The 25622-nt window shown below is 34.5% G+C and overlaps 3 protein-coding genes across 7 annotated transcripts in view; 2 read left to right on the top strand and 1 right to left on the bottom strand.

Moving 5' to 3' along the window:
• The window catches only part of LOC130669474 (uncharacterized), a 77052-nt gene extending 59745 nt beyond the window's left edge, over positions 1–17307 (top strand). For all 4 annotated transcript variants that reach the window (XM_057472410.1, XM_057472412.1, XM_057472411.1 and 1 more), the window contains 3 exons: positions 10889–10998; positions 11070–11591; positions 11666–17307. In XM_057472410.1, the coding sequence (XP_057328393.1) occupies positions 10889–10998; positions 11070–11591; positions 11666–11818 (785 nt within the window). In that variant the 3' untranslated portion in view covers positions 11819–17307. The remainder of the gene's footprint in view (positions 1–10888; positions 10999–11069; positions 11592–11665) is intronic.
• A 140-nt stretch (positions 17308–17447) lies between these two features.
• Positions 17448–25550, top strand: LOC130670584 (uncharacterized). The gene is made up of 3 exons (XM_057473998.1): positions 17448–17610; positions 24845–24954; positions 25025–25550. The coding sequence occupies exons 1-3, from the start codon at positions 17448–17450 to the stop codon at positions 25211–25213; spliced, it is 462 nt and encodes a 153-aa protein (XP_057329981.1). The 3' UTR covers positions 25214–25550.
• LOC130670032 (uncharacterized) lies at positions 17741–24324 on the bottom strand. 2 transcript variants are annotated; one of them, XM_057473206.1, is made up of 5 exons: positions 24112–24324; positions 23552–24044; positions 20815–23098; positions 20255–20747; positions 17741–19912 (listed from the first exon to the last, which is right to left on the bottom strand). In XM_057473206.1, the coding sequence occupies exons 2-3, from the start codon at positions 24027–24029 to the stop codon at positions 21789–21791; spliced, it is 1788 nt and encodes a 595-aa protein (XP_057329189.1). In that variant the 5' UTR covers positions 24030–24044; positions 24112–24324; the 3' UTR covers positions 17741–19912; positions 20255–20747; positions 20815–21788. The 2 variants fall into 2 exon arrangements, with proteins under 2 accessions (XP_057329189.1, XP_057329190.1); XM_057473207.1 differs by having other exon boundaries at positions 23552–24324.
• Positions 25551–25622: the final 72 nt, after the last annotated feature.

The following is a 25622-nucleotide window of genomic DNA, read 5'->3' on the forward strand; positions in this document are numbered from 1 at the left end:
CACCTCAACTTGGCTGAGTCAGAGTGCGAACAACACTTCTCTGCTACTCATCATCGGGACGATTCTGGTCGTTATGTTGTACGACTACCTCTCAACTCCGATATCTCACGGTTGGGTAATTCCAAGTTAACAGCGCAACGATGCCTTCAACGTCTTCTCAAACGTCTCTCCTCTGATTCAACTCTCAAAGAGCGATATTTTAAGTTCCTTCAAGAATATGAAAGTCTCGGACACATGGTGGCTGTACCATTAGAAGCTCCAGAGCCCTCTCATACGTACTATCTCCCTCATCACGGAGTATTACGTGAGCAGAGCACCTCTACAAAGCTCAGAGTCGTTTTCAATGGATCCAGCAAGACGTCATCTCAAGTATCACTCAATGACATCATGCATACTGGTCCAAAGACTCAATCAGACATCTTTGACGTATTGCTTTACATCAGACAACACAAATACATCTTTATTACGGACATAGTAAAGATGTTCCGGCAAATAAAGGTTCATGAAGATGATTGGGACCTTCAACGCATTCTCTGGCTAGATCAAGACTTAACTATTCGAGCCTATCAACTAACGACCGTAACATATGGCACAAGGTCAGCCCCATATCTTGCTTGTCGAGTACTGAAGCAATTAGTAGCTGATGAAGGCGCTAATTATCCACTTGCAGTAGATACCATCCTCAAAGGTAGTTATGTTGATGACATCTCGGGTGGTGCAGAAACCCTAGAACAACTCAAGAACATTGCTACTCAATTAAATGACATGTGCCTCTCAGCTTGCTTACCACTTGATAAGTGGAAAAGCAATCATCCGCAATTCTCACCACCAAGTATCTCAACCCAACAAGAGCAGCCCATTCATACGTTCGAAGATCTCACGTCAAAGATACTAGGTATCACATGGCATCCTCATGAAGACATTTTCTCGTTCCAAGGAAACATCTCATTCAAGCCAGCAATTACCAAACGCGCCATTCTCTCAGAAGTGGCACAACTCTTTGATCCACTCGGACTCATTTCCCCAGTCATTATCAGAGCAAAAATCCTAATGCAACAACTCTGGCTGGAGAAGATTGGTTGGGACGACCCACTAACGCCTGAAATAATTCATCAATGGGATAAATTCAGAGAAGATCTCAACACTCTCTCGACAATCAAAATACCTCGGTGGTTACACTTGCACTCTCAAACCTATTCCATACAACTTCATGGGTTCTCAGATGCGTCTCAGTTAGCTATGGCAGCAGCAGTCTATATCAGAGTAACATATGCGGACAATTCGTCAGTTGTTACGCTAGTCTGCTCCAAAACAAAAGTGGCACCTCTCAAACGTCTCACCATTCCACGACTAGAGTTATCAGCAGCTGCTCTATTGGCAAACCTCACAAACCATACTCAGAAGACCCTCAATCTCAGTAATGTGCCAGTATTTCTATGGACTGACTCCTCAGTCACGCTCGCATGGGTAAAGAACAATCCAATGAGATGGAAGGAGTTTGTGGGCAATCGAGTATCAGCCATTCATGAGGCTGTCCCACATGCTCATTGGAGATTTACATCCGGTAAACTCAACCCAGCTGATTGTGCTTCTCGGGGCTTAAGCGCTTCTCAACTCATTGAACACACACTGTGGTGGACTGGACCACCATGGCTCTCGCTATCTCCGGAATTTTGGCCATCAACCGTAGCACCATCTCCAGAGCATGATTTGGAAGAAAGACCCGGCATCTCACTCTCAGCAACGTCACCTCCATTACTGTGGGATCTCATCGACCTACCTCAAGTCAAATCCTTCAATAAAAATCTTCCGAAACTACTCAGAATCACAGCAATCTGTCAGCGAGCCATCTCAAGATTCAAACAAGTTCCAAACTCCAGTTTAGCCATCTCACCAATTAACCCAGCTGACTTAGAGGTTGCAAAGCTGTTTTGGATACGGGAGACTCAATGTGCATACTTCTCCTCAGAAATCAAGGCTATTCAAGCTGGAAAAGGACTTCACAAGAATCATGTTCTGTCTCGACTAACTGCAATAGTTGACCATACTGGTATATTGCGAGTTGGAGGTCGTCTCCAGAACTCTCAACTGTCCGAGGACAGCAAACACCCGGCAATATTGCCCAGACACAGCAAGCTCTCAGATCTGATAATCGCAGATGCCCACTCAAGAACTCTTCATGGTGGTACTCAACTAACTCTCTCTCACGTTAGAAAGACTTGTTGGATCATCGGTGGCAGAGCCCCCATAAAGTCATTCATTCAACGATGCCTTGTGTGCGCCAGAATACGTGGAATTCGAGCTCAACAACTCATGGCTCCACTTCCGACCTCTCGAGTCACACCTTCTCTAGTGTTTGAGAACACTGGAGTAGATTATGCCGGTCCAATCACATTAAAAACCTTTCAAGGTCGAGGTGCAAAAACCTTTAAAGGCTGGATTGCAGTCTTTGTCTGTTTCACGACCTCCGCAATACACCTAGAAGCAGTTTCAGACTACTCAGCAGAAGGCTTTCTCAAAGCTTTTAGACGTTTCACCAGTCGTCGTGGCATCTGCAAGACTATTCGAAGTGATTGCGGCACGAATTTTAAAGGTGCTGACGCCATTCTCAAAGACCTATTTCGTCAATCATCAAAGGAATCTCAAGAACTTCAACGGATTCTTGCTAATGATGGAACTAAGTGGATATTCAATCCACCTGGAGCACCTCATATGGGTGGAAAGTGGGAAGCAGCAGTTAAATCAGTAAAGCACCATCTGCAACGAACTATCTCAGACACGCTTCTCACTTTCGAAGACTTCTCTACCTTCCTCGCTCAAGTAGAAGCGGTACTCAACTCACGACCTCTCAGTGCGCTTTCAGACGACCCAGAAGACATCTCAGCCTTAACGCCAGGACACTTCATTCGTGGAGAAGCTCTGACCACAATACCAGAACCATCTCTATGTTCTGTACCTGAACCAAGACTCTCTCATTTTCAACGCATTCAAGAACGATTTCAAAAATTTTGGGATAGATGGTCAACGGAATGTCTTCAAGCGCATCAATCGATTTCGAAATGGCAGAAAACTCAAGACAACATCAAAGTGGGCTCATTAGTTCTCCTCACCGACGAGCGATTGCCTCCATCAAAGTGGCCTCTCGCTCGAGTCATTCAACTTCACCTTGGGCAGGATGGATTGTGCAGAGTAGTAACTGTCAAAACTGCCACCTCGACTCTTACTCGACCAGTAGTCAAACTCGCTCCACTGCCAATCTCTCCACATCAAGACGACTCACAAGAAGAGGATTCTAATTCCTCACCTAGTTGCGGAATTGGGGGGGAGAATGTTCGGAAGTAACGCTGGAGCTAACAGCTGGAGCCTTCTTTGCCATTCCACTTTACAACTCGAATCGGACGTCCGCATCGAGTTGTAAAGTGGAATGGCAAAGAAGGCTCCAGCTGTTAGCTCCAGCGTTACTTCCGAACAACAGGATTCAGTTGATTGGGAAAACACATTTCTAGCAGCTGTCACTGTTGAAAAATAAATCATCCAATTGATTAATTATTCAGATAAAAATTAAAAGAATAAATAAATTACCGTATGTTTGTGAAAAATCGGATGATCATTTGATGGCGAAGAATCAAAAATCTTGATGTTGTAGCAGTCGATGACACTCAAAAATAAAATACTCAGGACAATTTCGTTCGTCCACTTCATTGTTATTGTTTTGGTGCAACAATTATTTAATAAACTAATATATTCAGAATCAATAAATTTATGCTCGTTAAATACGCGTTTGTTCTCTTCGATTTCTCAGCTGCAACTGACGGAATAAAATGAACATACAAATAGTGTTTTCCTTCCTGAGGTTGCAAAAGATACGTGTCCATCCGCGGTTCGCCAACACATTTTTATATATTATGGTTTTGCTTTGAAAAAAATCAATTAAAACGAATAGTTACTGGCCACGTATACTATGCAGGCTGTAACTAACGGAATAAAATAAATAAACAAATAAATTCCTGTTGACGTGGTGGCAAAGGATACGTGTCCGTCCGCGGTTCGACTGTTACATGTATGAGTTTTTAAATTTATCCATATGTAGTTTTTTATTTTTGTAGTCAATAACTCTCCCGCCTCAACATTGTCACTTTTAGAAAAATCGATTTGCAGAAAATATTAACTGACCTACATATTTTACGCAACTTTATTTTTCCAGGCAAATAAAAAACGAATTAAATAAAACCCATAACGTGAATTTAGAAAATTTACATCTCCAAAAATGAAATCTAAAGTAGAATAGATCTACCGATAATTTTTTTTTTTATTCAATATAATTTTTTTATATGTCATTCTAATACTCAGGATCTATAAGGACGTAAAAAAAAATTAATTCCAAAATTGAATTGGTGAAAAAAAAATTTTGATTTTTTATATCTGAAGAAAGAAAAGTGAAAATTGGAGAACAGAAAATTTTTGACGCCATTGGGCCTTCAGCGGTTGTTAGATTTTTTGATAGAATGTCAACGAAACGCGATATTGCCAGTAATTTAAGCATCACACAACAGTAATCGATAAATAAACACGCACAGTAACACAGCACACGTGATATTAAAAATAATCAATTTTGTTCGGCAAAAAAAGCCATTTGTCTAAAGGCAGCCGCCATTCTCCTTCTCATTATCAATTTTCTCATTGTCGATTCGCGCAGACGTCTTTCATGGTAGTCTTGCATCTTTTTACAAATTATCTCAATAAGAAGGATCAGAAACAGCCAAATTACGCTGAGTACAACAAACAACAAAAACAACTCAAATTCCTCGATATCCAATTGGTCATTTTGTTCGCGCATCTTAATTCTATTAATCGATCTTTGTTTCCGTACGTACTTTTTGTACAAATTACGTTTTTCATTATAATTTAAAAGACCAGATTCAACAAATGTCAACGCTATTTTGTCGATTTTATCTTTTAACGGAAATTGTTTCCGAACCGCGAGCCATTGATATTGATTAAACAATTTTTCTTTCGATATATGGAGCTCACCCTCTTTCTGACCATAAAGAAAAATCTCAGGTATAATACAAGCAATCGAATAATTTTGCCCAATCCACTTTCTGCAACTTTCAAGATTACCCCAAGAAGACACTAATTGTTTGCCAAAAGAATCATTTGACCACAATTGTGTATCGATGAGCCACTTACGCATATTAGAATTGTAGTAAACCTGATAGTTGTTGTCACGCAGGTCCCGTAAAGTTTCAACGTTTTTAGTACCTGGTCTAGTCAATACAGCAGCCAATTGTCCCTGTAGAGCCGGGTTGAAAATCAAAACAAACAACGTGGCACTTATGAAAGTTATGCGCATAGATAACCTATCCATGGGAGTCAATATTCCCATGTTAAGAATCAATGCCAGGAGATCTAGAGCGGCCGCACCGAATTGTAACTTGTGATTCAGCAGAATCATCATAAATATGAAGATCAAAATAACACAGGACATTATTATCGATTGTTTAGTGAATACTTGGTCGACTACTTGTTCGATTGCCGGTATAATACTCTGCTTTTTTGTTACTATTACGTAGCCATTTTGCCCGTAAAATTGAATTACATCGAAGTCTTTACCGAAGTCATATTCGGACGGTACATATTTTAAATACATGTCATAGGTCTTATTTTTCAAGAGATTTGAAATAACGTCGAACTTGGAATAAATTGGATTTGAGTAAACATCCAGTGTAATATTTAATGGAGTGATCACATTTTTAAATTCGGGTTCGGCGAAGCCTGATTCTTTAAATAATTCATAACTAGTTTTACCAGTTACAACTCTATTTTTCCCATGTGCAAAGACTTTGAATGGATATCCATCCAAGTATTTCGTTTTGTCAAAAGTAAGATTGGAACACATGCTTTTGTCTGGAAAAATATAACAATTGCCGTAAATAATTTTCAATCAATTATTAAAAATTTTTAATCATAGTAACTTACTATTGACGAATTGCTGTCTGTACAATGTCCATCTGTCATCTGGTTTGTCTGCAATCTTCTCTTTTCTCCAGGGTTTGGGGGCTCGATCCGTGTAGGGGTTGAAGGTGTAGATCATGGTCCTGTTGCTCAAACTATGCTGACATACGTAATAAGAAGACAAGGCCTCGATCTCCCAAATCATCCGGAGGACTTTCGATGCTCGGCTACAATCTTTTCCTATTCCAACAATCACTGAAGCGATGTTCCAAATTTCACTGGATTTTATTTCATTGATATCCGTCTGCAGTTGGTCAACTGAGTCGGTCGATAGGACATAAGTAGGATGCCGTGGGTAGAATTTTTTGATCGCTTTAGACTTGAAATTCTTGTCGATGACAACAAGGGACGAGTCGACAGCTTCATTTCTTTGAGTCTCGTGCATAACATCAATCAGGTCAGCGGTAATGGCCACAGGATTCAGTTGATTAGGAAAACACATTTCTAGCAGCTGTCACTGTTGAAAAATACATAATCAAATTGATTAATTATTCAGATAAAAATTAAAAGAAGAAATAAATTACCGTATGTTTTTGAAAAGTCGAAAGATCATTTGATGGCAAAGAATCAAACATCTTGGTGTGGAAGCAGTCGCTGACACTCACAAATATAAAAGACAAAATAATTTCCTTTGTCCACCGCATTATTACTGTTTGAATAATTAAAGTATTTAAAGTTATCCAATAATTATTTTATTTTTACGAATTTTTGAGTAAAATCAATAAATGGATGCTCGTCCTGACACGTCTGGATAGTAGGACTTGATACTCGAAACTATGACTCAGTGTGATAATTCCTCGAGTGCCCACTCGATAGCATTTGTTGTTAAGGATACGTGTCTATTTGCAAGAGGATGTACGCGATGTACGTGTCACTTTTCCGCCAATTATCGAGAAGTACATTACACGCATATAGAATTGCATACGTTTGCACGGTTGTCATGGTAAAAAAAATGTAAACTTCGATAGGCAATGAATTATTATCCAACAATAAAAGTCAAGACTAAATCAATAAATTGTGGTCTTGAAAGAGGTAAAATAACCGTTGCATCGGCAAACCTTGAATGCCTGCCTCATTATTATTAACATTTTCTGGAACTCCGAAAAATCCCACAAAGTTTTACAGATGAGTAATAGTCAAGCAATTGAATGCTACAAAATAATAATCACAGCAGTCCAATTAGTATTTCACGGTTGAAAACTTTCTCGGGTAAAAATATTTGGATGAAAATGCCCCTAAAAAAAGCCGAAATGACTAAATGTGCCCGAAATCGTAGAATTTTATGATAGAGAAAAAAAAATTTTTGACATCCTTGTGCCTTTGACGGTTGGTAAATCTTTTGATAGAATGTCAACGGTAACGCGATATTGTCAGGGAGAAGTAATTATTTTGGTGATAATCAGTAATTCAAACAACACACGACAGTAATCGATAAATAAACACGTCAAAGTAACACAGCACACGTGACATTAAAAATAATCAATTTTGTTCGGCAAAAAAAGTCATTTGTCTAATGGCAGCCGCCATTCTCCTTCTCATTATCAATTTTCTCATTTTTGATTCGCGCAGACGTCTTTCATGGTAGTCCTGCATCTTTTTGCAAATTATCTCAATTAGAAGGATCAAAAACAGCCAAATTACGCTGAGTACAACAAACAACAAAAACAACTCAAATTCCTCGAAATCCAATTGGTCATTTTGTTCGCGCATCTTAATTCTATTAATCAATCTTTGTTTCCTCACGTAATTCTTGTACACATTTTGTCTTTCCGAGTGTTCTATGAAACCAGACTCAACAAGTCTCATGGCTACTTCATCGATCTTCTTTTTCAACGGCCATTGATTTCGAACCACGAGCCATTCTTGTCCTTTAAACAACTTCTCTTTCGAAAAATGCAACTCGTCACTAGATTTTATGTCATCAAGAAAAGCATCGAATATGATGCAAGCAATCGAATGATTTTGCCCAATCCAATTTCTGCAACTGTCGAGATTACCCCAAGAAGACACTAATTGTTCGCCAAAAGAATCGTTTGACCACAATTGTGTATCGATGAGCCACTCACGAATATTAGAATTGTAGTAAACCTGATAGTTGTTATCACGCAGATCCCGTAAAGTCTCAACGTTTTTAGTACCTTGTCTAGTCAATACAGCAGCCAATTGTCCCTGTAGAGCCGGATTGAAAATCAAAACAAACAACGTGGCACTTATGAAAGTTATGCGCATAGATAACCTATCCATGGGGGTCAATATTCCCATGTTAAGAATCAATGCCAAGAGATCAAGAGCGGCCGCGCCGAATTGGAACTTGAGATTCAGGAGAATCATCATAAATATGAAGATCAAAATAACACAAGACATAATTATTGATTGTTTGGTAAATACTTGGTCGACTACCTGTTCGATAGCCGGTATAATACTCTGTTTTTTTGATACTATAACGAAGTTATTCTCAAAATACAATGAAGCGAAATCAACAGATTCATTTGAGGTATATCCAGGTGGCAGGAACAATAAAATTATGTCATAAGTTTTATTTGATAATAATGTAATGATAGGGTAGAAATCACCATAAGTTTGCTTCATATAAGTTACCAATGTGACATTTGATGCAGCAATAAGATCTTTTAAAGTTCTATACATTGTTGGTCTGGAATCGAAAAATTCAGTAGGAAGTCCACCAGTCATTACCCTATCTTCCCCAACATTATTTATACCGCCTTTAACTGGATATCCGTCTAACAATTTAGTCTTGTCAAAGGTAATACTCGAACACATGCTTTTATCTACAAAAAATAAAAAAAAAAAAATAAACAATCACTGTTAATGATTGTGAATGATTTATGTAAGTAGTATGTTACACATCAGGGGAGAAAAGTCGGACATTTCAACCCATGTGTATAATTGCCTACACTCGGAGAATTACATAATAGAAACTACTATCTAGTTATGGTAAAACTTCTACCATTAATCCAATAGTAGTGAATATTATCTAGATGATTGTATAAATCATTCACTAGATCTGCACCTGAAAGTTTAAAGTTTTGCCTCTGATTGTGGGAAGAATTGCGCATGCGCTAAATTTTATCATTTGTTGTTTCATAGAAAAAAAGAACGACTTTCTTCTCTGTAAACAGGGCAGAAATTCCAATATTCAGCGCAGATACGATGAAAAAATTTTTAATCATAGTAACTTACTGTTGACGAATTGCTGTCTGTACAACGTCCATCTGTCATCTGGTTTGTTTGTAATCTTCTCTTTCCTCCAGGGTTTGGGGGCTCGATCCGTGTAGGGGTTGAAGGTGTAGATCATGGTCCTGTTGCTTAAACTATGCTGACATACAAAATAAGAAGACAGAGCCTCGATCTCCCAAATCATCTGAAGAACTTTCGATGCACGGTCACAATCTTTTCCTATTGTGACAATCACTGAAGCGATGTTCCAAATTTCACTGGATTTTATCTGATTAATATTTTTCCGGAGTCGGTAAATTGAGTCAGTCGATAGGACATAAGTAGGATGCCGTGGGTAGAATTTTTTGATCGCTTTAGACTTGAAATTCTTGTCGATGACAACAAGGGACGAGTCGACAGCTTCATTTCTTTGAGTCTCCTGCATAACATCAATCAGGTCAGCGGTAATGGCCACAGGATTCAGTTGATTGGGAAAACACATTTCTAGCAACTGTCACTGTTGAAAAATACACAATTTAATTGATTAATTATTCAGATAAAAATTAGAAGAATAAATAAATTACCGTATGTTTGTGAAAAATCGGATGATCATTTGATGGCAAAGAATCAAACAACTTGGTGTGGAAGCAGTCGCTGACACTCACAAATATAAAAGACAAAATAATTTCCTTTGTCCACCGCATTATTACTTTTTAAATAATTCAAGTTTCTAAAGTTATCTAATCGATATTTTATTATTACGAATTTTTGAGTAAAATCAATAAATGGATGCTCGACCTGACACGTCTGGATAGTAGGACTTGATACTCGTAACTATGACTCAGTGTGATAATTTACTCGAGTGCCCACTCGATATCATTTGTTGTTAAGGATACGTGTCTATTTGCAAGAGGATGTACGCGATGTACGTGTCACTTTTCCGCCAATTATCGAGAAGTACATTACACGCATATAGAATTGCATACGTTTGCACGGTTGTCATGGTAAAAAAAATGTAAACTTCGATAGGCAATGAATTATTATCCAACAATAAAAGTCAAAACTAAATCAATAAATTCTGGTCTGGAAAGAGGTAAAATAATCGTTGCATCAGCAATCCTTGAATGCCTGTCTCATTATCCAAGACTTTTTAAAACTCCGAACAATCCAATAATAGTTAAATTACTATTCTACGGACGAAAACTTCCTGGGGTAAAAATATTTCGCCGAAAATTCCCCGAAGAAGGGCCGTAATTTTATTACTCTGAATAAACAGGCCGAAAATTGGCCGATTGATTGAGCCGGCCCCGGTTTTCGGCCATAGTATTTCATTTTTAAATGAAATTATAGAACTTTAAAGCAACTCAATATAAACAATTTTTAAGTGTTCACTACCTAGCCCTTTTATCGCCACTTTTCAGTCAAAAAAAAATTTTATTATTTTTTGGCTTGAAAATTTTGGATATATAGTTTCTATAGAAATAATTTCAAATGTATTCTCAACTTCTTGAAGCTTCAAATCGAATGCGTAGTTTTTTTTCTCGCCTAAAATAATATGTCGCTGATCCCCATTCAAATATCTACTAATTTTTTCAGTTCCAATGACAGAAAATAGTAAATTTCCTGCTAATAAAAATTTTCACTAACAATTTCTGTGACTTTTTCGCTGATCAAATATTAAATTTTTTTTCATCAGATAAAGAAGCAAAAGAGAAAGAAAAAGCAGCCCAGTCTCTCGCAGTACCAAGACTGAGTGTTTGTGCTGACGCCCAGAAAGTCGATCGTGCGAAATTGGCACAAACTGAAGTACGCTATCGATTCATTATGACTAATAATAATAAGCGATAACTTAAATTTATAAAAAAAAATTTTTGCAGTTCGACATAATCGAATTCGACCCCGAAACGTTCGGAATACTATTGGACTACTTGCATACCGGGTCATGTCCGCTGACTTGCAGCAACATCCCGGGCTTGATATGCGCGGCGGAACATTACGACCTTCCGGATTTGCTGCAAGCTTGTTTCCACCATGCGAAGCAATTCCTGAGGATCGAAATAGTCTGCGTGATGCTCTGTGCCCTGGAAAATTACTACTGGCGCTACACCTCTGCCTCAGAACTGGTCAACATGATCCTCGCGTTCGTCGAGACTCGCGCTTACCAATTATTCCAGAGCCCGCACTTTCTCACCCTCAGCGAGAGTATGGTCCAGACGATAATGTGCCGTGGGCTCGAGGTTGTCGAGATTAAAAAATTTGAGGCCATGCTCAGCTGGGCGAAGCACAGAATAAAAACGAAGGCGTCGAAAGTCGACGCGAAACATGAATTTAAATGCATAATGGAGCGACTGAGTAAGGACTTGAAGTTGTACCGAATTACGCCGCAAGAGTTAATAAGGGTCAGTTTTTTTTTATTATTTTTTTTTGGGCGAAATTTGGATATTTTTTTTTAATTGACGTCTCTGTGTTACAGATCGTCCTGCCATCGAAGGCGATCAAGAATGAACGGATCCTCGAGACGCTGATGTTCCAAGCAAACTCGGGAATTTATCGGAACGTCGACACTTATTTGGAAGACTATCAGAAGAGGATACAAAATCAGGAAAGTTTTGACTATGGTATTTAAAATTACATTAACAAATAAATAATTATTAATTCAAAAATGTTTTTATTAATAATTATTTATTTGTTGTAAAATTTATTTATGTCGAACGCACACTAAACATATCGAGTATCCTCGTTAAGTAAATAATTTATAAATAACTGGGTGGCTTGAGTATTATATTTTGTATCTAATGAATAATAGTTTGATAAATATTATTTTTATTGACCTATAGGCCGAGGGTTATAATTAAAGTTTGTAGGGTAATTTTGTAAAAAGTTTATTTATTCGAAATTAGGTTTTTATTATTTTTACTGTAAAAATTTAAATTAGGGAAAAATGAAGCGACAAAATACGGCAGCTGCGGGTGTTATTAGCATATCGCGTGCCAAAAGGTAAAAGGGCGCATAATTAAAGACATGCGCCCTTTAAGCTTTGGGAAAACAATGTTTGATTTTCAAGCGTAAAAAATGTTTACTAATCAATTGGCGATGAAAAAAAAATTATGCGTCTTTTTGGCACGCGATATGGATGGTAATTAAATATGATCATTGTAACATATATGTGTTGGTTTTTTATCCTTGTATATGTTGACGCAAAAAATTATATGAAAATTTCCACTCCATTGACCCAAAATTAAGTCTCATTTAAGGGGAAAGAGGTCTGAGATACAAAAGAAAAGAGCAGATTTTTGTGATTTTTTTTTAGTCAGTACTTTCGTTATTAAAATTCTTAAAATTTGTGATCTTATTAAGCATCAATCCAAGAATATTCTCCTAAATTTTCATGGAAAAATATTGAAAAATGAGCCAGTGGTAGTGGGGAGAGACGAGTCGGTTCCATGCGTTTTGATCCCCGGACATAATATCCCCTGGACAATTGATCGTCTGATGGTTGATCCTGAGGACTTCTATTCGAAACGATGTGACATAAAAAAATGGCGGTTTATGTGTCATTATCTTTACATATACTCACGACATCAATTCTTGATTAGAGTTGTTACTCTGAATAAAATTACGGGGTAAAATAACCGTAATTGGGTTTTTTGGAGATTTTGTCGTGGGACTTTTTGTCTGTGGACGTTTTGTCATGGGGATCAATTGTCGTGGCTGTAGTGGGGAGAGACGAGTCACCTCAAAAAAAAGTATATGCCGTAAGCAGGATAATTCATGACTGCCTCATCTGGAACCAAAAAGATTTCTTTGGTAAATAAGTTTATCTTGGATTTGAACGTCGGAATAAACAAAATATTCATTTTTGAATTTTTGGTAAAGGTGCAACCAAAAAATTATGATTTTCGCCTCAATTTGTTCCTTTTGATTAATTAAAAAATAAGTAGGAATTGAAAAAAAAAAAAAAATCCTTTGTTGAAATCTAAGATAAACTTATGCACAAAAAAAATCTTTTTGGTTTTTTTATTTCAGATGAGGCAGTCGTGAATTATCCCGCCTACGGCATAGATTTTTTTTTGAGGTGACTCGTCTCTCCCCTCTACTACTGGCACATTTTTCAATATTTTTCTTTGAAAATTTAGGAGAATATTCTTGAATTGATGCTTAATAAGGTCACAAATTTTGAAAATTTTAATAACGAAAGTACTGACTAAAAAAAAAACCACAAAAATCTGCTCTTTTTTTGAATCTCAGTCCCGTTTCCCGCCTTAGAATTTTTAATTTAAAAAAAAATGAAGTTGTTTTATAAAAAGTAAAAATGATAGATTTATAAATATATGTAAGACAAATATATGAAAGAGATGGTTACGCCAATAATGACAATCTGTATTATATAAATAAATAATAAATAGTATTGTAAAATATAAAAGTAAAAGAAATATTCCCCTATAAAATTTATGAAATAACTGAATAATAATAATGATGAACATAAATATTATTATATATATATTAATATAAATATAAAGCATATTAACTATTATTATGATAAGTGACGTATTAAGGAATTTTAATAAAAATTCGTTAACATTTGAGTGTCTGGAGAAATAAATATTTGAAATCTGTTCTGTTTTTCTATTGTAGATTTTGTATCTTTAATAGTCTGGTTAAAAAACTAAATTTATAAATTATAAGTAACAAACGCAGTAGACATCGTGCGATGTGTTGCCGAATTAATTTTATAAAGAAAAAAAAATATGAGTAAAAACGTTAATAATTAATGATAATAAAAGTTTGAATTATTTGTTAATTATAGTTTGCGAAAAATAATGATATTTTTTATACTAAATCGCAATGATTTAGTTTACACAATTATTTGTGTTGTTTTTATTGTTGATTATTGATAATTAACTAACCCGTTGATAAATGAGATATTATTGATATTATTAATTATTGATGATGTTTATTAAAATGTAACAGTTTTACAGGAATTTTATCAGAGCAGGATTAATATATAAGTAAAGTATAAATAATATAATAAAATAACAATGTTCGATTCTTCTAAACCTGCTTCGACTGTTGAATAATTTATTAATTTTATTTAATAAACATATATACATATATTAATATCCCGATAAAAAAAGATTTTGTATAATTATATATAATTATATATAAGTCCATATATAATCAGATCTGAAAATTGGCCAGGCCTGATCATATATAATCATATATGATTAGATATAATCATGCATGAATGAATATAGTCATTTTTAAAATCTCATTGAAAATATCTGTAAATTATTAATTAAGTGATTTAATTAAGATTTATTGTCTTCATTAATATAAATGTTGGTTAAATTAAAATTACAAAAAAAATTAAAATTACTATCAATAAACTATTAATATAATACGGGGTCACCCGTCCAATTAATGACCCACGTCGATGCTGCTTAACTCTGGTAATGGCTTGATAGTAGTCTGGTCCTCTCGTCTGCTATGCACTTATAATTAAGGAAAATTTATGGCATTACTTAACCCAAATAATGAAATTGATACATCCTACGTAAATAATGCACCTAATGGATTTGGTTTTGTATATAAATTACAATAGAATTCATTAGATAGTTATAATCAAATCTTTTTATCTATAGATATATAAACTTATAAATATCCATATATAAATTGATATCTATTTATACTTTTAAAATTCTGCCGAAACCTTTGAACATTTTTTACGTAATGGGGATTTAAGTTTGATTGATAGCTGACAAAATAAAAATTAAATGACATTAATATTAAAATTGTCACATTATGTTAAATATATATATTGGACCTCTATACATAATTAGATATTTTTAGGTTTCATATCATTAAAGTCTGATCATATCTAATCATATATAGACATATATATAACTACAGATAAGTTTATATCAGTCGTGTCTGATCAGATCTAATTATATATAGACTTATATATAATTAGACCTGATCATATATAGGCTTATACATGATTATACCTAGCCTTCATCATCCAGGTCTGATCAGATCTAATTATATATAGACTTATATATAATTAGACCTGATTATATATAGGCTTATATATGATTATATCTAGCCTTCATCAGTTAGATCTAATTATATATGTCTATGTATAATTAGACCTGATCTTATATAGACTTATATATGATTATACCTAGCCTCCATCATCCAGGTCTGATCAGATCTAATTATATATAGGTTCATATACAATTATATATAATTCCATGTATAACCATGTATAATCATATATAATTCCATATATGATTATATATAATTATATATGATATCATATATAATCATATATACTCATATATACTCATATATAATCAGACAAAATCATTTTTTATCGGGATATATCTTTAACTATAAGTATCGTGACTAAATTTTTTTTGTGAAAATTCTAATGGGAAATAATAAAATTTTTCTTGATTTAAATTGGGGTAAAAGTGGAAGACTTGAGCTGAGGAAGAGACGCCGACATTTAATAAGCAGTAGGTTATGGCCGACCGACGCTAACCTCACTTTTGAAAATTAAATTTCGAGTGGATTAAAATCTAAAAGAGATCAATCACTTGACGAAAACGGGTTGAATATTTTTAATACCAACAGCCGACTTTCCCTCACTTTTTTTTATTTTCCATAGGATTAAACTGTAACTAAAAAATATCTGCTGCAATAGAGACCAGTCAGCTAAAAATATATAGACGTCTAATCCTCAGCGATATTAATTTCGAAAAAATCTACCGCCTCTCCCAAACTCTTATTTTATTTTTCTCCAATTAAATTCATAACTTAATTATAGTATATATATTTTTTGTCGATGTTAAAAATTCTACATTAAATAATTAAAAATATAAATTTAAAAAAAGCCCAACTCTCCCGCTTTTACTCAGTTAAATTTAAAAATTCCCCGTTTTGGTTTTTGAATCGACAACTTGACTATAAAATTCTTATAGTCAGCAAGTGACTAAAAATATATCATATCGAGTACAATTGAACTTGTAAATTTATTTAATTAACAAAAATTATAAATAAATGACTTTCGTTTCGCTGATCCATGGACTCAACTTACGGAAACTAACAATTAAAAAAAAAATAAATAAATAAAAAATGAATTGTAATTTATTTATTTCCCATAAAAGTAAAAATATAAAACTGATGAGTGTCTTATTGTTCTGAATATTAAAATAAATAAACGACTGGACGAAAGTAAATTTTCCATTGCAACTTCTCTGCTATTTAATCATAACAACAATAATTATATATCCAACAAATAATAGTAATTGTAATTAAAACCATGATAAGATCGTTGCGATCTCGAGTCGAATGTTCGTTGAAAATATATTAATGAATCAGTACATTTATCATTAGCCATCGATTTATTAATAAATGAATAATAAATACTAATATAATAATAATAACAATAAGAATGATGATGATGACGATGATAAAACTTGAAGAAAAAATTAATTATAGTTTATCAGTACAAAATAATACCCATATATATATTTGAACTGTCTTTGTATCTCCGACTATATTTTATCATACTTGTATATAAATATATAAATGATATGGGAGTAAATAAATAATGTGCTTCACATCACATGTATTGTTCGATAAATCGAAACTTTGTGTAATAATAACTATATTGTAAAAAAAAATATATATATATATATATATGAAATTTTTTTTTCCTGAAAAATGGACACTGTCCAACTATTGCCGTCTTTACAAAACTGTTGAATAAATTATATTGAAACACAGAAATTATTGGATAATAATAAGGAAAAAAGTTTATTAATTTTAGGCTGTCAGTAACATAATTTTTTTTATTTAAAATTTTTAATGTTTTCGTCATTATTTTGAACTTTTGACAGCCAAATTTTTTTCCTTTTCATTTATTTTGAGTTGCAAAAAAAAGAAGTATTATTTTTACAATAATTTTGATCGAATGTATTGACAATTAAAATACTTATTATTTATTGTATACACATTAAGCCACTGTGATGTTACTGTTTATGTATATTGATATACATATATTTATGAATAAACAAAAAATGTGTATGTGTACCTGCGTACATATATAAATACGTATGTCAAAAAAGGAATTTCTTGTTTCAAAACAATCCTGTCCCCGATCCTTAATTGACTTCTGTGAAAAAAAAAAAAAAGTGTACTACGTACCCTGAGGTGCCGTTTAACCGTTTCTGTGAGATACTGGCTGCGATATGTTTAGGCCCAAAAGTGTGCCCTCGTCGCCGATGGTGAAAAGAGCGTTCTCGAGACTCGGAACCATCACCGTTGAGTGGGGGAGGAGTATAAGGAAACACGGGAGCAATACTCTGCAGGTTGAAGACAGAAAACGGTGGACTTCTTCCCAAGACTGCAGCAGTGAGTTCTTTTGCCCTTATGACTTATAAATGAATTAGACTTGAATGTAAATAATAATTAAATGCATGAATAAAAATTAGTAATTGCATGAATTTTTAATTTTTCAATTCGACAAATTTTATTAATACGCATTTATAATTTTTTGTGCTTCAACAAATTGACAATAATTTTACACAAAATATTAATAAGAAAATACAACAAATTTTCTACTCTTAATAATAAAATAGTGAAAGGGTGGGCAAAACGGGACCACTAAATAAGTAATGAGTTTTTGTGGATTCAAATTCTTCGGATCTTATTTTTTGACTTTCATTTGAGGTCATTTAACCAAATTTCCAGAAGCCTTCGAAAAAATTTTTTTCCCAAGCGGGCAAAGCGGTCCATCCCCGAAAAACGTAAGAAACAATTTTTGATCATTCGAAATTGTTTAAAAATGGTGATAAGAAGCATGGGTGACACTTATAAAATCAATTGTGGAAAAAAAAAAATTTTTTGAGTGGTCCGTTTTACCCACCCCTCCTCGGTATCACGCGACATATTAAATAAACAATGAAACACTTGGATTATTGTGGTTTAAAAATTTCATAATTCTGAAATTAATTGTTTAATTTTTTATAATAAAACATTTCGAGTCATAGATGTCAGAGAGCATTAAAAAATTTTTTTTTATTCAATATCATTTTTATTTATGTCCTTTTAATACTCGGGACCCGTAGAGAAGTAAGAAAAATTAAAGCGAAATGGAATTGATGAGAAGAAAAAAAAATTTCGATTTTCTATGCTCTGAAGAAAAGAAAGTGAAAATTAGAGGAAAAAAGTTTTTTTTGACGACCTTGTGCCTTCGACGGTTGGCAGATATTTCCAAAGCACGACATCGGTAACACGATATTGTCAGGGAGAAGTAATTTTTTTAGTGATAATCAGTACTTTAGCAACACACGACAGCAATCAATAAATAAACACGTCCGGTAACACAGCACACGTGATATTGAAAATAATCAATTTTGTTCGGCAAAAAAAGCCATTTGTCTAAAAGCAGCCGCCATTCTCCTTCTCATTATCAATTTTCTCATATTTGATTCGCGCAAACGTCTTTCATGGTAGACCTGCATCTTTTTACAAATTATCTCAATAAGAAGAATCAGGAACAGCCAAATTACGCTGAGTACAACAAACAACAAAAACAACTCAAATTCCTCGAAATCTAATTGGTCATTTTGTTCGCGCATCTTAATTCTATTAATCAATCTTTGTTTCCGTACGTACTTCTTGTACACATTTTGTCTTTCTGCGTGTTCTATAAAACCAGATTCAACAAGTCTCATGGCTACTTCATCAATTTTCTTTTTCAACGGCCATTGTTTTCGAACCAGGAGAAATTCATGTCCTTTAAACAATTTCTCTTTTGAAAAATGAAACTCGTCACTAGATTTTATATCATCAAGAAAAGCATCGAATATGATGCAAGCAATCGAATTATTTTGCCCAATCAAAGATTTGCACTTCCGAAAATCGAAAAGTTCTGGAATAAAATGTTTGTCCAAAGAAATGTTTGATCCTAATTGTGCCCTAATCAGCTCCTTATCGAGAAACGGATCGTAGTAAACAACATAATGGATGTCATGTAAATCGCGTAAAGTTTCAACGTTTTTAGTACCTGGTCTAGTCAATACAGCAGCCAATTGTCCCTGTAGAGCCGGATTGAAAATCACAACAAACAAAGTAGCACTTATGAAGGTTATGCGCATAGATAACCTATCCATGGGGGTCAATATTCCCATGTTAAGAATCAATGCCAAGAGATCGAGAGCGGCCGCACCGAATTGGAACTTGTGATTCAGCAGAATCATCATAAATATAAAGATCACAATAACAGAGGACATTATTATCGATTGATTGGTGAATACTTGATCGACTACTTGCTCGACTGCCGGTATAAAACTTTGTTTTTTTGTTACTATTACGTAGCCATTTTCCAGATAGAATGAAGCGAAATCAACATATCCAGTGGAATAAAATGCAGATGGAAGGAAAAATATAATCATATCAAAGGTTTGATTTGATAATAATGAAACGACAGAGACTAAATCAATGTTCTTTGAATGAGTAACCAATGTGACATTTGATGCAGCAATAAGATCTTTTAAAGTTCTATACATTGTTGGTCTGGAACCGTATGATTCAATAGGAGGTACACCAGTCATTACTTTATCTTTCCCGTAGGTACTCATAGCGCCTTTTACTGGATATCCATCTAACAATTTTGTCTTGTCGAAAGTAAGACTGGAGCACATGCTTTTGTCTACAAAAAAAAAAGAAACAATCATCGTTAATAATTATGAATGATTTATTTAAGTAGTATATTACACATCAGGGAAAGAAAATCGGACATTTGAACCCACGTATATAATTGCCTACCCTTGCTAAAGGTTACTTTCCTCCTTGGTGTATACTATCATTCACTAGATCTGCACCTGAAAGTTTAAATTTTTGCCTCTGATTTTGAGACGAATGGCGCATGCGCTACATTTTATCATTTGTTTTCTCAAAAAAAAAAAGAACAACATTCTTCTCTCTAAACAGGGCAGAAATTCCAACATTCAGCGCAGATACGATAAAAAAGTTTTTAATCATAGTAACTTACTGTTGACGAATTGCTGTCTGTACAACGTCCATCTGTCATCTGGTTTGTTTGTAATCTTCTCCTTCCTCCACGGTTTGGGAGCTCGATCCGTGTAGGGGTTGAAGGTGTAGATCATGGTCCTGTTGCTCAAACTATGCTGACATACAAAATAAGAAGACAAAGCCTCGATCTTCCAAATCATCTGGAGAACTTTCGATGCGCGGTCACAATTTTTTCCTATTCCAACAATCACTGAAGCGATGTTCCAAATTTCACTGGATTTTATTTCATTGATATACGTCTGGAGTCGGTCAATTGAGTCAGTCGATAGGACATAAGTAGGATGCCGTGGGTAGTATTTTTTGATCGCTTTAGACTTGAAATTCTTGTCGATGATAACAAGGGACGAGTCGACAGCTTCATTTCTTTGAGTCTCGTGCATCACATCAATCAGGTCAGCGGTAATGACCACAGGATTAAGTTGATTAGGAAAACACATTTCCAGCAACTGTCACTGTTGACAAATAAATCACCCAATTGATTAATTATTCAGATGAAAATGAAAAGAATAAATAAATTACCGTATGTTTGTGAAAAGTCGGATGATCATTTGATGACAAAGAATCGAACATCTTGGCGTTGTAGCAGTCGCTGACACTCACAAATAAAAAACACAAAATAATTTCCTTCGTCCACTGCATTGTCATTGTTTTGGTGCAATAATTATTTAATAAAATAATAAATTCAAAATCAATAAATTTATGCAGGTTAAATACGCGTCTGTTATCTTCGATTTTTCAGCTGTAACTGACGGAATAAAATGAACATACAAATAGTGTTTTCCTTCCTGTGGTTGCAGAGGATACGTGTCCATCCGCGGTTTGCCAACACATTTTTATATATTATGGTTTTGCTTTGAAAAAAATCAATTTAAACGAATAGTTACTGGCCACGTATATTATGCAGGCTGTAACTAACGGAATAAAATAAATAAAAAAATAAATTCCTGTTGACGTGGTGGCAAAGGAAACGTGTCCGTCCGCTTTGCAGTTTTGTATTTTTGTAGTCAATATCTCTCCCGCCACAACATTGTCGCTTTTAGAAAAATCAATTTGCAGAAAATATTAACTGACCTACATATTTTACGCAACTTTATTTTTCCAGGCAAATAAAACTCATAATGTGAATTTAGAAAATTTACATCACCAAAAATAAAATCTAAAGTACAATAAATCTACCGATAATTTTTTTTCTTTTTTGTTTGATATAATTTTTTATATGCCCTTCTAATACTCAGGATCTATAAGGACGTAAAAAAATTAATCCCAAAATTGAATTGGTGAGAAAACAAAAATTTGGATTTTTTTATATTCGAAGAAAAAAAAGTGAAAATTATAGAAAAGAAAATTTTTGACGCCCTTGTGCCTTCGACGGTTAATAGGTCTTTTGATAGAATGTCAACGAAACGCGATATTGCCAGTAATTTAAGCAACACACGACAGCAATCGATAAATAAACACGCACAGTAACACAGCACACGTGATATTTAAAATAATCAATTTTGTTCGGCGAAAAAAGCCATTTGTCTAAAGGCAGTCGCCATTCTCCTTCTCATTATCAATTTTCTCAATTTCGATTCGCGCAGACGTCTTTCATGGTAGTCCTGCATCTTTTTACAAATTATCTCAATAAGGAGAATCAGGAACAGCCAAATTACGCTGAGTACAACAAACAACAAAAACAACTCAAATTCCTCGAAATCCAATTGGTCATTTTGTTCGCGCATCTTAATTCTTCTAATCAATTTTTGTTTCCTCACATAATTCTTGTACACATTCTCTCTTTCCGAGTGTTCGATAAAACCAGACTCAACAAGTCTCATGGCTACTTCATCGATCTTCTTTTTCAACGGCCATTGATTTCGAACCACGAGCCATTCTTGTCCTTTAAACAATTTCTCTTTCGAAAAATGAAACTCGTCACTAGATTTTATATCATCAAGAAAAGCATCGAATATGATGCAAGCAACTGAATTATTTTGCTCAATCCTTTCTCTGCAACTTTCAAGATTATCCGAACACGACAATAATTGTACGTCAAAAGAATCGTTTGACCACAATTGTATATCTACTAGCAAGTCATGAATATATGAATTGTAGTGAACCTCATAGTTGTTGTCACGCAGATCCCGTAAAGTTTCAATATTTTTAGTACCTGGTCTAGTCAATACAGCAGCTAATTGTCCCTGTAGAGCCGGGTTGAAAATCATAACAAAGAGAGCCGCACTCAAAAGAGTGATGCGCATTGATAACCTATCCATGGGAGTCGATATTCCCATGTTAAGAATCAATGCCAAGAGATCTAGAGCAGCCGCGCCGAATTGGAACTTGAGATTCAGCAGAATCATCATAAATATGAAGATCAAAATAACAGAGGACATGATCATCGATTGTTTAGTAAATACTTGATCGACTACTTGTTCGATTGCCGGTATGATACTCTGTTTCTTTGTTACTATAATGAAGCCATTTTCAAAATACAACGAAGCGACGTCAACAGATCCAGGGGCGAAAAATCCCGTAGGCTGGAAAATTATAATCATGTCATAGGTTCCATTTGATAGTAATGAAAGGACCGGGTCGATACCACCATCAGTTTTCTTTAGATAAGCAACCAATGTGACATTTGATGCAGCAATAAGATCGTCTAAAGTTCTATACATGGTTGGTCTGGAATCGAAAAATTCAGTAGGAAGTTCTCCAGTCATTACCTTATCTTCGAAGGTGGTACTCGTAGCGCCTTTTATTGGATACCCATCTAACGATTTAGTTTTGTCGAAAGTAAGACTGGAACACATGCTTTTGTCTACAGAAAAAAAATCAATCACCGTTAATAATTATGAATGATTGAGTTTAGTAGTAGGGAAAGGGGGAGGGGACAGAACTGAGTAGATTAGGGAAAACGGGGTACCCTTAAAATTTTATAGAATAAAATTTAAATTTTAAAATGGTTTTTAAACATTTTAAAAGTATATTTGGAAATATAATTGAGCGTTATTTTGAATTTTTTTTGTTAAACTTTTCCAAGAATCGATTGTCGGTTGAGAAAAATTAATGGCTTTGGTTGTATGATAAAAACTATTAATAAACTTATTGTTAATCGTAATTTTGGCGGAGGATCAAGAAAAATAGTATACGACCCACAACCAAAAAGTTGGATGCCGTAATGTATGTGATATTATGGCCGAGGCGAAGCCAGGAAATCTAACTTCCTGGCTTAGGGACGTGATATACCTACTATTAATCAATAGTAACTTACTATTGACGAATTGCTGTCTATACAATGTCCATCTGTCATCTGGTTTGTCTGCAATCTTCTCTTTCTTCCAGGGTTTGGGGGCTCGATCCGTGTAAGGGTTGAAGGTGTAGATCATGGTCCTGTTGCTTAAACTATGCTGACATACGTAATAAGAAGACAAGGCCTCGATTTTCCAAATCATCTGGAGAACTTTCGATGCGCGGTCACAATCTTTTCCTATTCCAACAATCACTGAAGCGATGTTCCAAATTTCACTGGATTTTATTTCATTGATATTCGTCTGGAGTTGGTCAATTGAGTCGGTCGATAGGACATAAGTAGGGTGCCGTGGGTAGTATTTTTTGATCGCTTTAGACTTGAAATTCTTGTCAATGACAACAAGAGACGAGTCGACAGCTTCATTTCTTTGAGTCTCGTGCATAACATCAATCAGGTCAGCGGTAATGGCCACAGGATTCAGTTGATTGGGAAAACACATTTCCAGCAACTGTCACTGTTGAAAAATAAATCATCCAATTGATTAATTATTCAGATAAAAATTAAAAGAATAAATAAATTACCGTATGTTTGTGAAAAATCGGATGATCATTTGATGGCAATAAATCGAACATCTTGGTGTTGTAGCAGTCGCTGACACTCACAAATAAAAAACACAAAATAATTTTCTTTGTCCACTGCATTATTACTTCTTGAATAATTAAAGTATTTAAAGTTATCTAATTATTATTTAATTTTAACGAATTTTTGAGTAAAATCAATAAATGGATGCTCGTCCTGACACGTCTGGATAGTAGGACTTGATACTCTTAACTATGACTCAGTGTGATAATTTACTCGAGTGCCCACTCGATAGCTTTTGTTGTTAAGGATACGTGTCTATTTGCAAGAGGATGTACGCGATATACGTGTCACTTTTCCGCCAATTATCGAGAAGTGCATTACACGCATATAGGATTGCATACGTTTGCACGGTTGTCATGGCAAAAAAAATGTAAACTTCGATAGGTAACGAATTATTATCCTACAATAGAAGTCAAAACAAAGTCAATAAATTCTGGTCTGGAATTTTAAACTTCTTGAAGCTTGTAATCAAATGCGTCGTTTTTTTACTCACCTAAAATGATATGTCACCCGAAAATTACTCACTTGTCAGCAAACAATCGATCGCATTCAATTATCTACTAATTTTTCAGTTTCCATGAAAGAAAAATCGAAATTTCCTGCTGATAAAAATTTTCACTAATAATTTCTGTGACTTTTTCGCTGATCGAATATAAAATTTTTTTTCATCAGATAAAGAAGCAAAAGAGAAAGAAAAAGCAGCCCAGTCTCTCGCAGTACCAAGACTGAGTGTTTGTGCTGACGCCCAGAAAGTCGATCGTGCGAAATTGGCACAAACTGAAGTACGCTATCGATTCATTATGACTAATAATAATAAGCGATAACTTAAATTTATAAAAAAAATTTTTGCAGTTCGACATAATCGAATTCGACCCCGAAACATTCGGAATACTATTGGACTACTTGCATACCGGGTCATGTCCGCTGACTTGCAGCAACATCCCGGGCTTGATATGCGCGGCGGAACATTACGACCTTCCGGATTTGCTGCAAGCTTGTTTCCACCATGCCAAGCAATTCCTGAGGATCGAAATAGTCTAACAATTAAAAAAAAAATAAATGAATAAAAAATGAATTGTAATTTATTTATTTCCCATAAAAGTAAAAATATAAAACTGATGAGTGTCTTATTGTTCTAAATATTAAAATAAATAAACGACTGGACGAAAGTAAATTTTCCATTGCAACTTTTCTGCTATTTAATCATAACAACAATAATTATATATCCAACAAATAATAGTAATTGTAATTAAAACCATGATAAGATCGTTGCGATCTCGAGTCGAATGTTCGTTGAAAATATATTAATGAATCAGTACATTTATCATTAGCCATCGATTTATTAATAAATGAATAATAAATACTAATATAATAATAATAACAATAAGAATGATGATGATGACGATGATAAAACTTGAAGAAAAAATTAATTATAGTTTATCAGTACAAA

Source organism: Microplitis mediator, chromosome 6 (assembly GCF_029852145.1).
Source record: "Microplitis mediator isolate UGA2020A chromosome 6, iyMicMedi2.1, whole genome shotgun sequence".
NCBI lineage: Eukaryota > Metazoa > Arthropoda > Insecta > Hymenoptera > Braconidae > Microplitis > Microplitis mediator.

Bases quoted from the DNA above. Each gene is read 5' to 3' on its own strand.
- LOC130670584 (XM_057473998.1), top strand. From the start codon at position 17,448: ATGTTTAGGCCCAAAAGTGTGCCCTCGTCGCCGATGGTGAAAAGAGCG. The intron at 17,611-24,844 runs GTGAGTTCTTTT...TTTTTTCATCAG, and splicing joins TTCTTCCCAAGACTGCAGCA to ATAAAGAAGCAAAAGAGAAA. The intron at 24,955-25,024 runs GTACGCTATCGA...AAATTTTTGCAG, and splicing joins CGAAATTGGCACAAACTGAA to TTCGACATAATCGAATTCGA.
- LOC130670032 (XM_057473206.1), bottom strand. From the start codon at position 24,029: ATGTGTTTTCCCAATCAACTGAATCCTGTGGCCATTACCGCTGACCTG. The intron at 23,099-23,551 runs GTAAGTTACTAT...TTTTTTCTGTAG, and splicing joins TAGACAGCAATTCGTCAATA to ACAAAAGCATGTGTTCCAGT.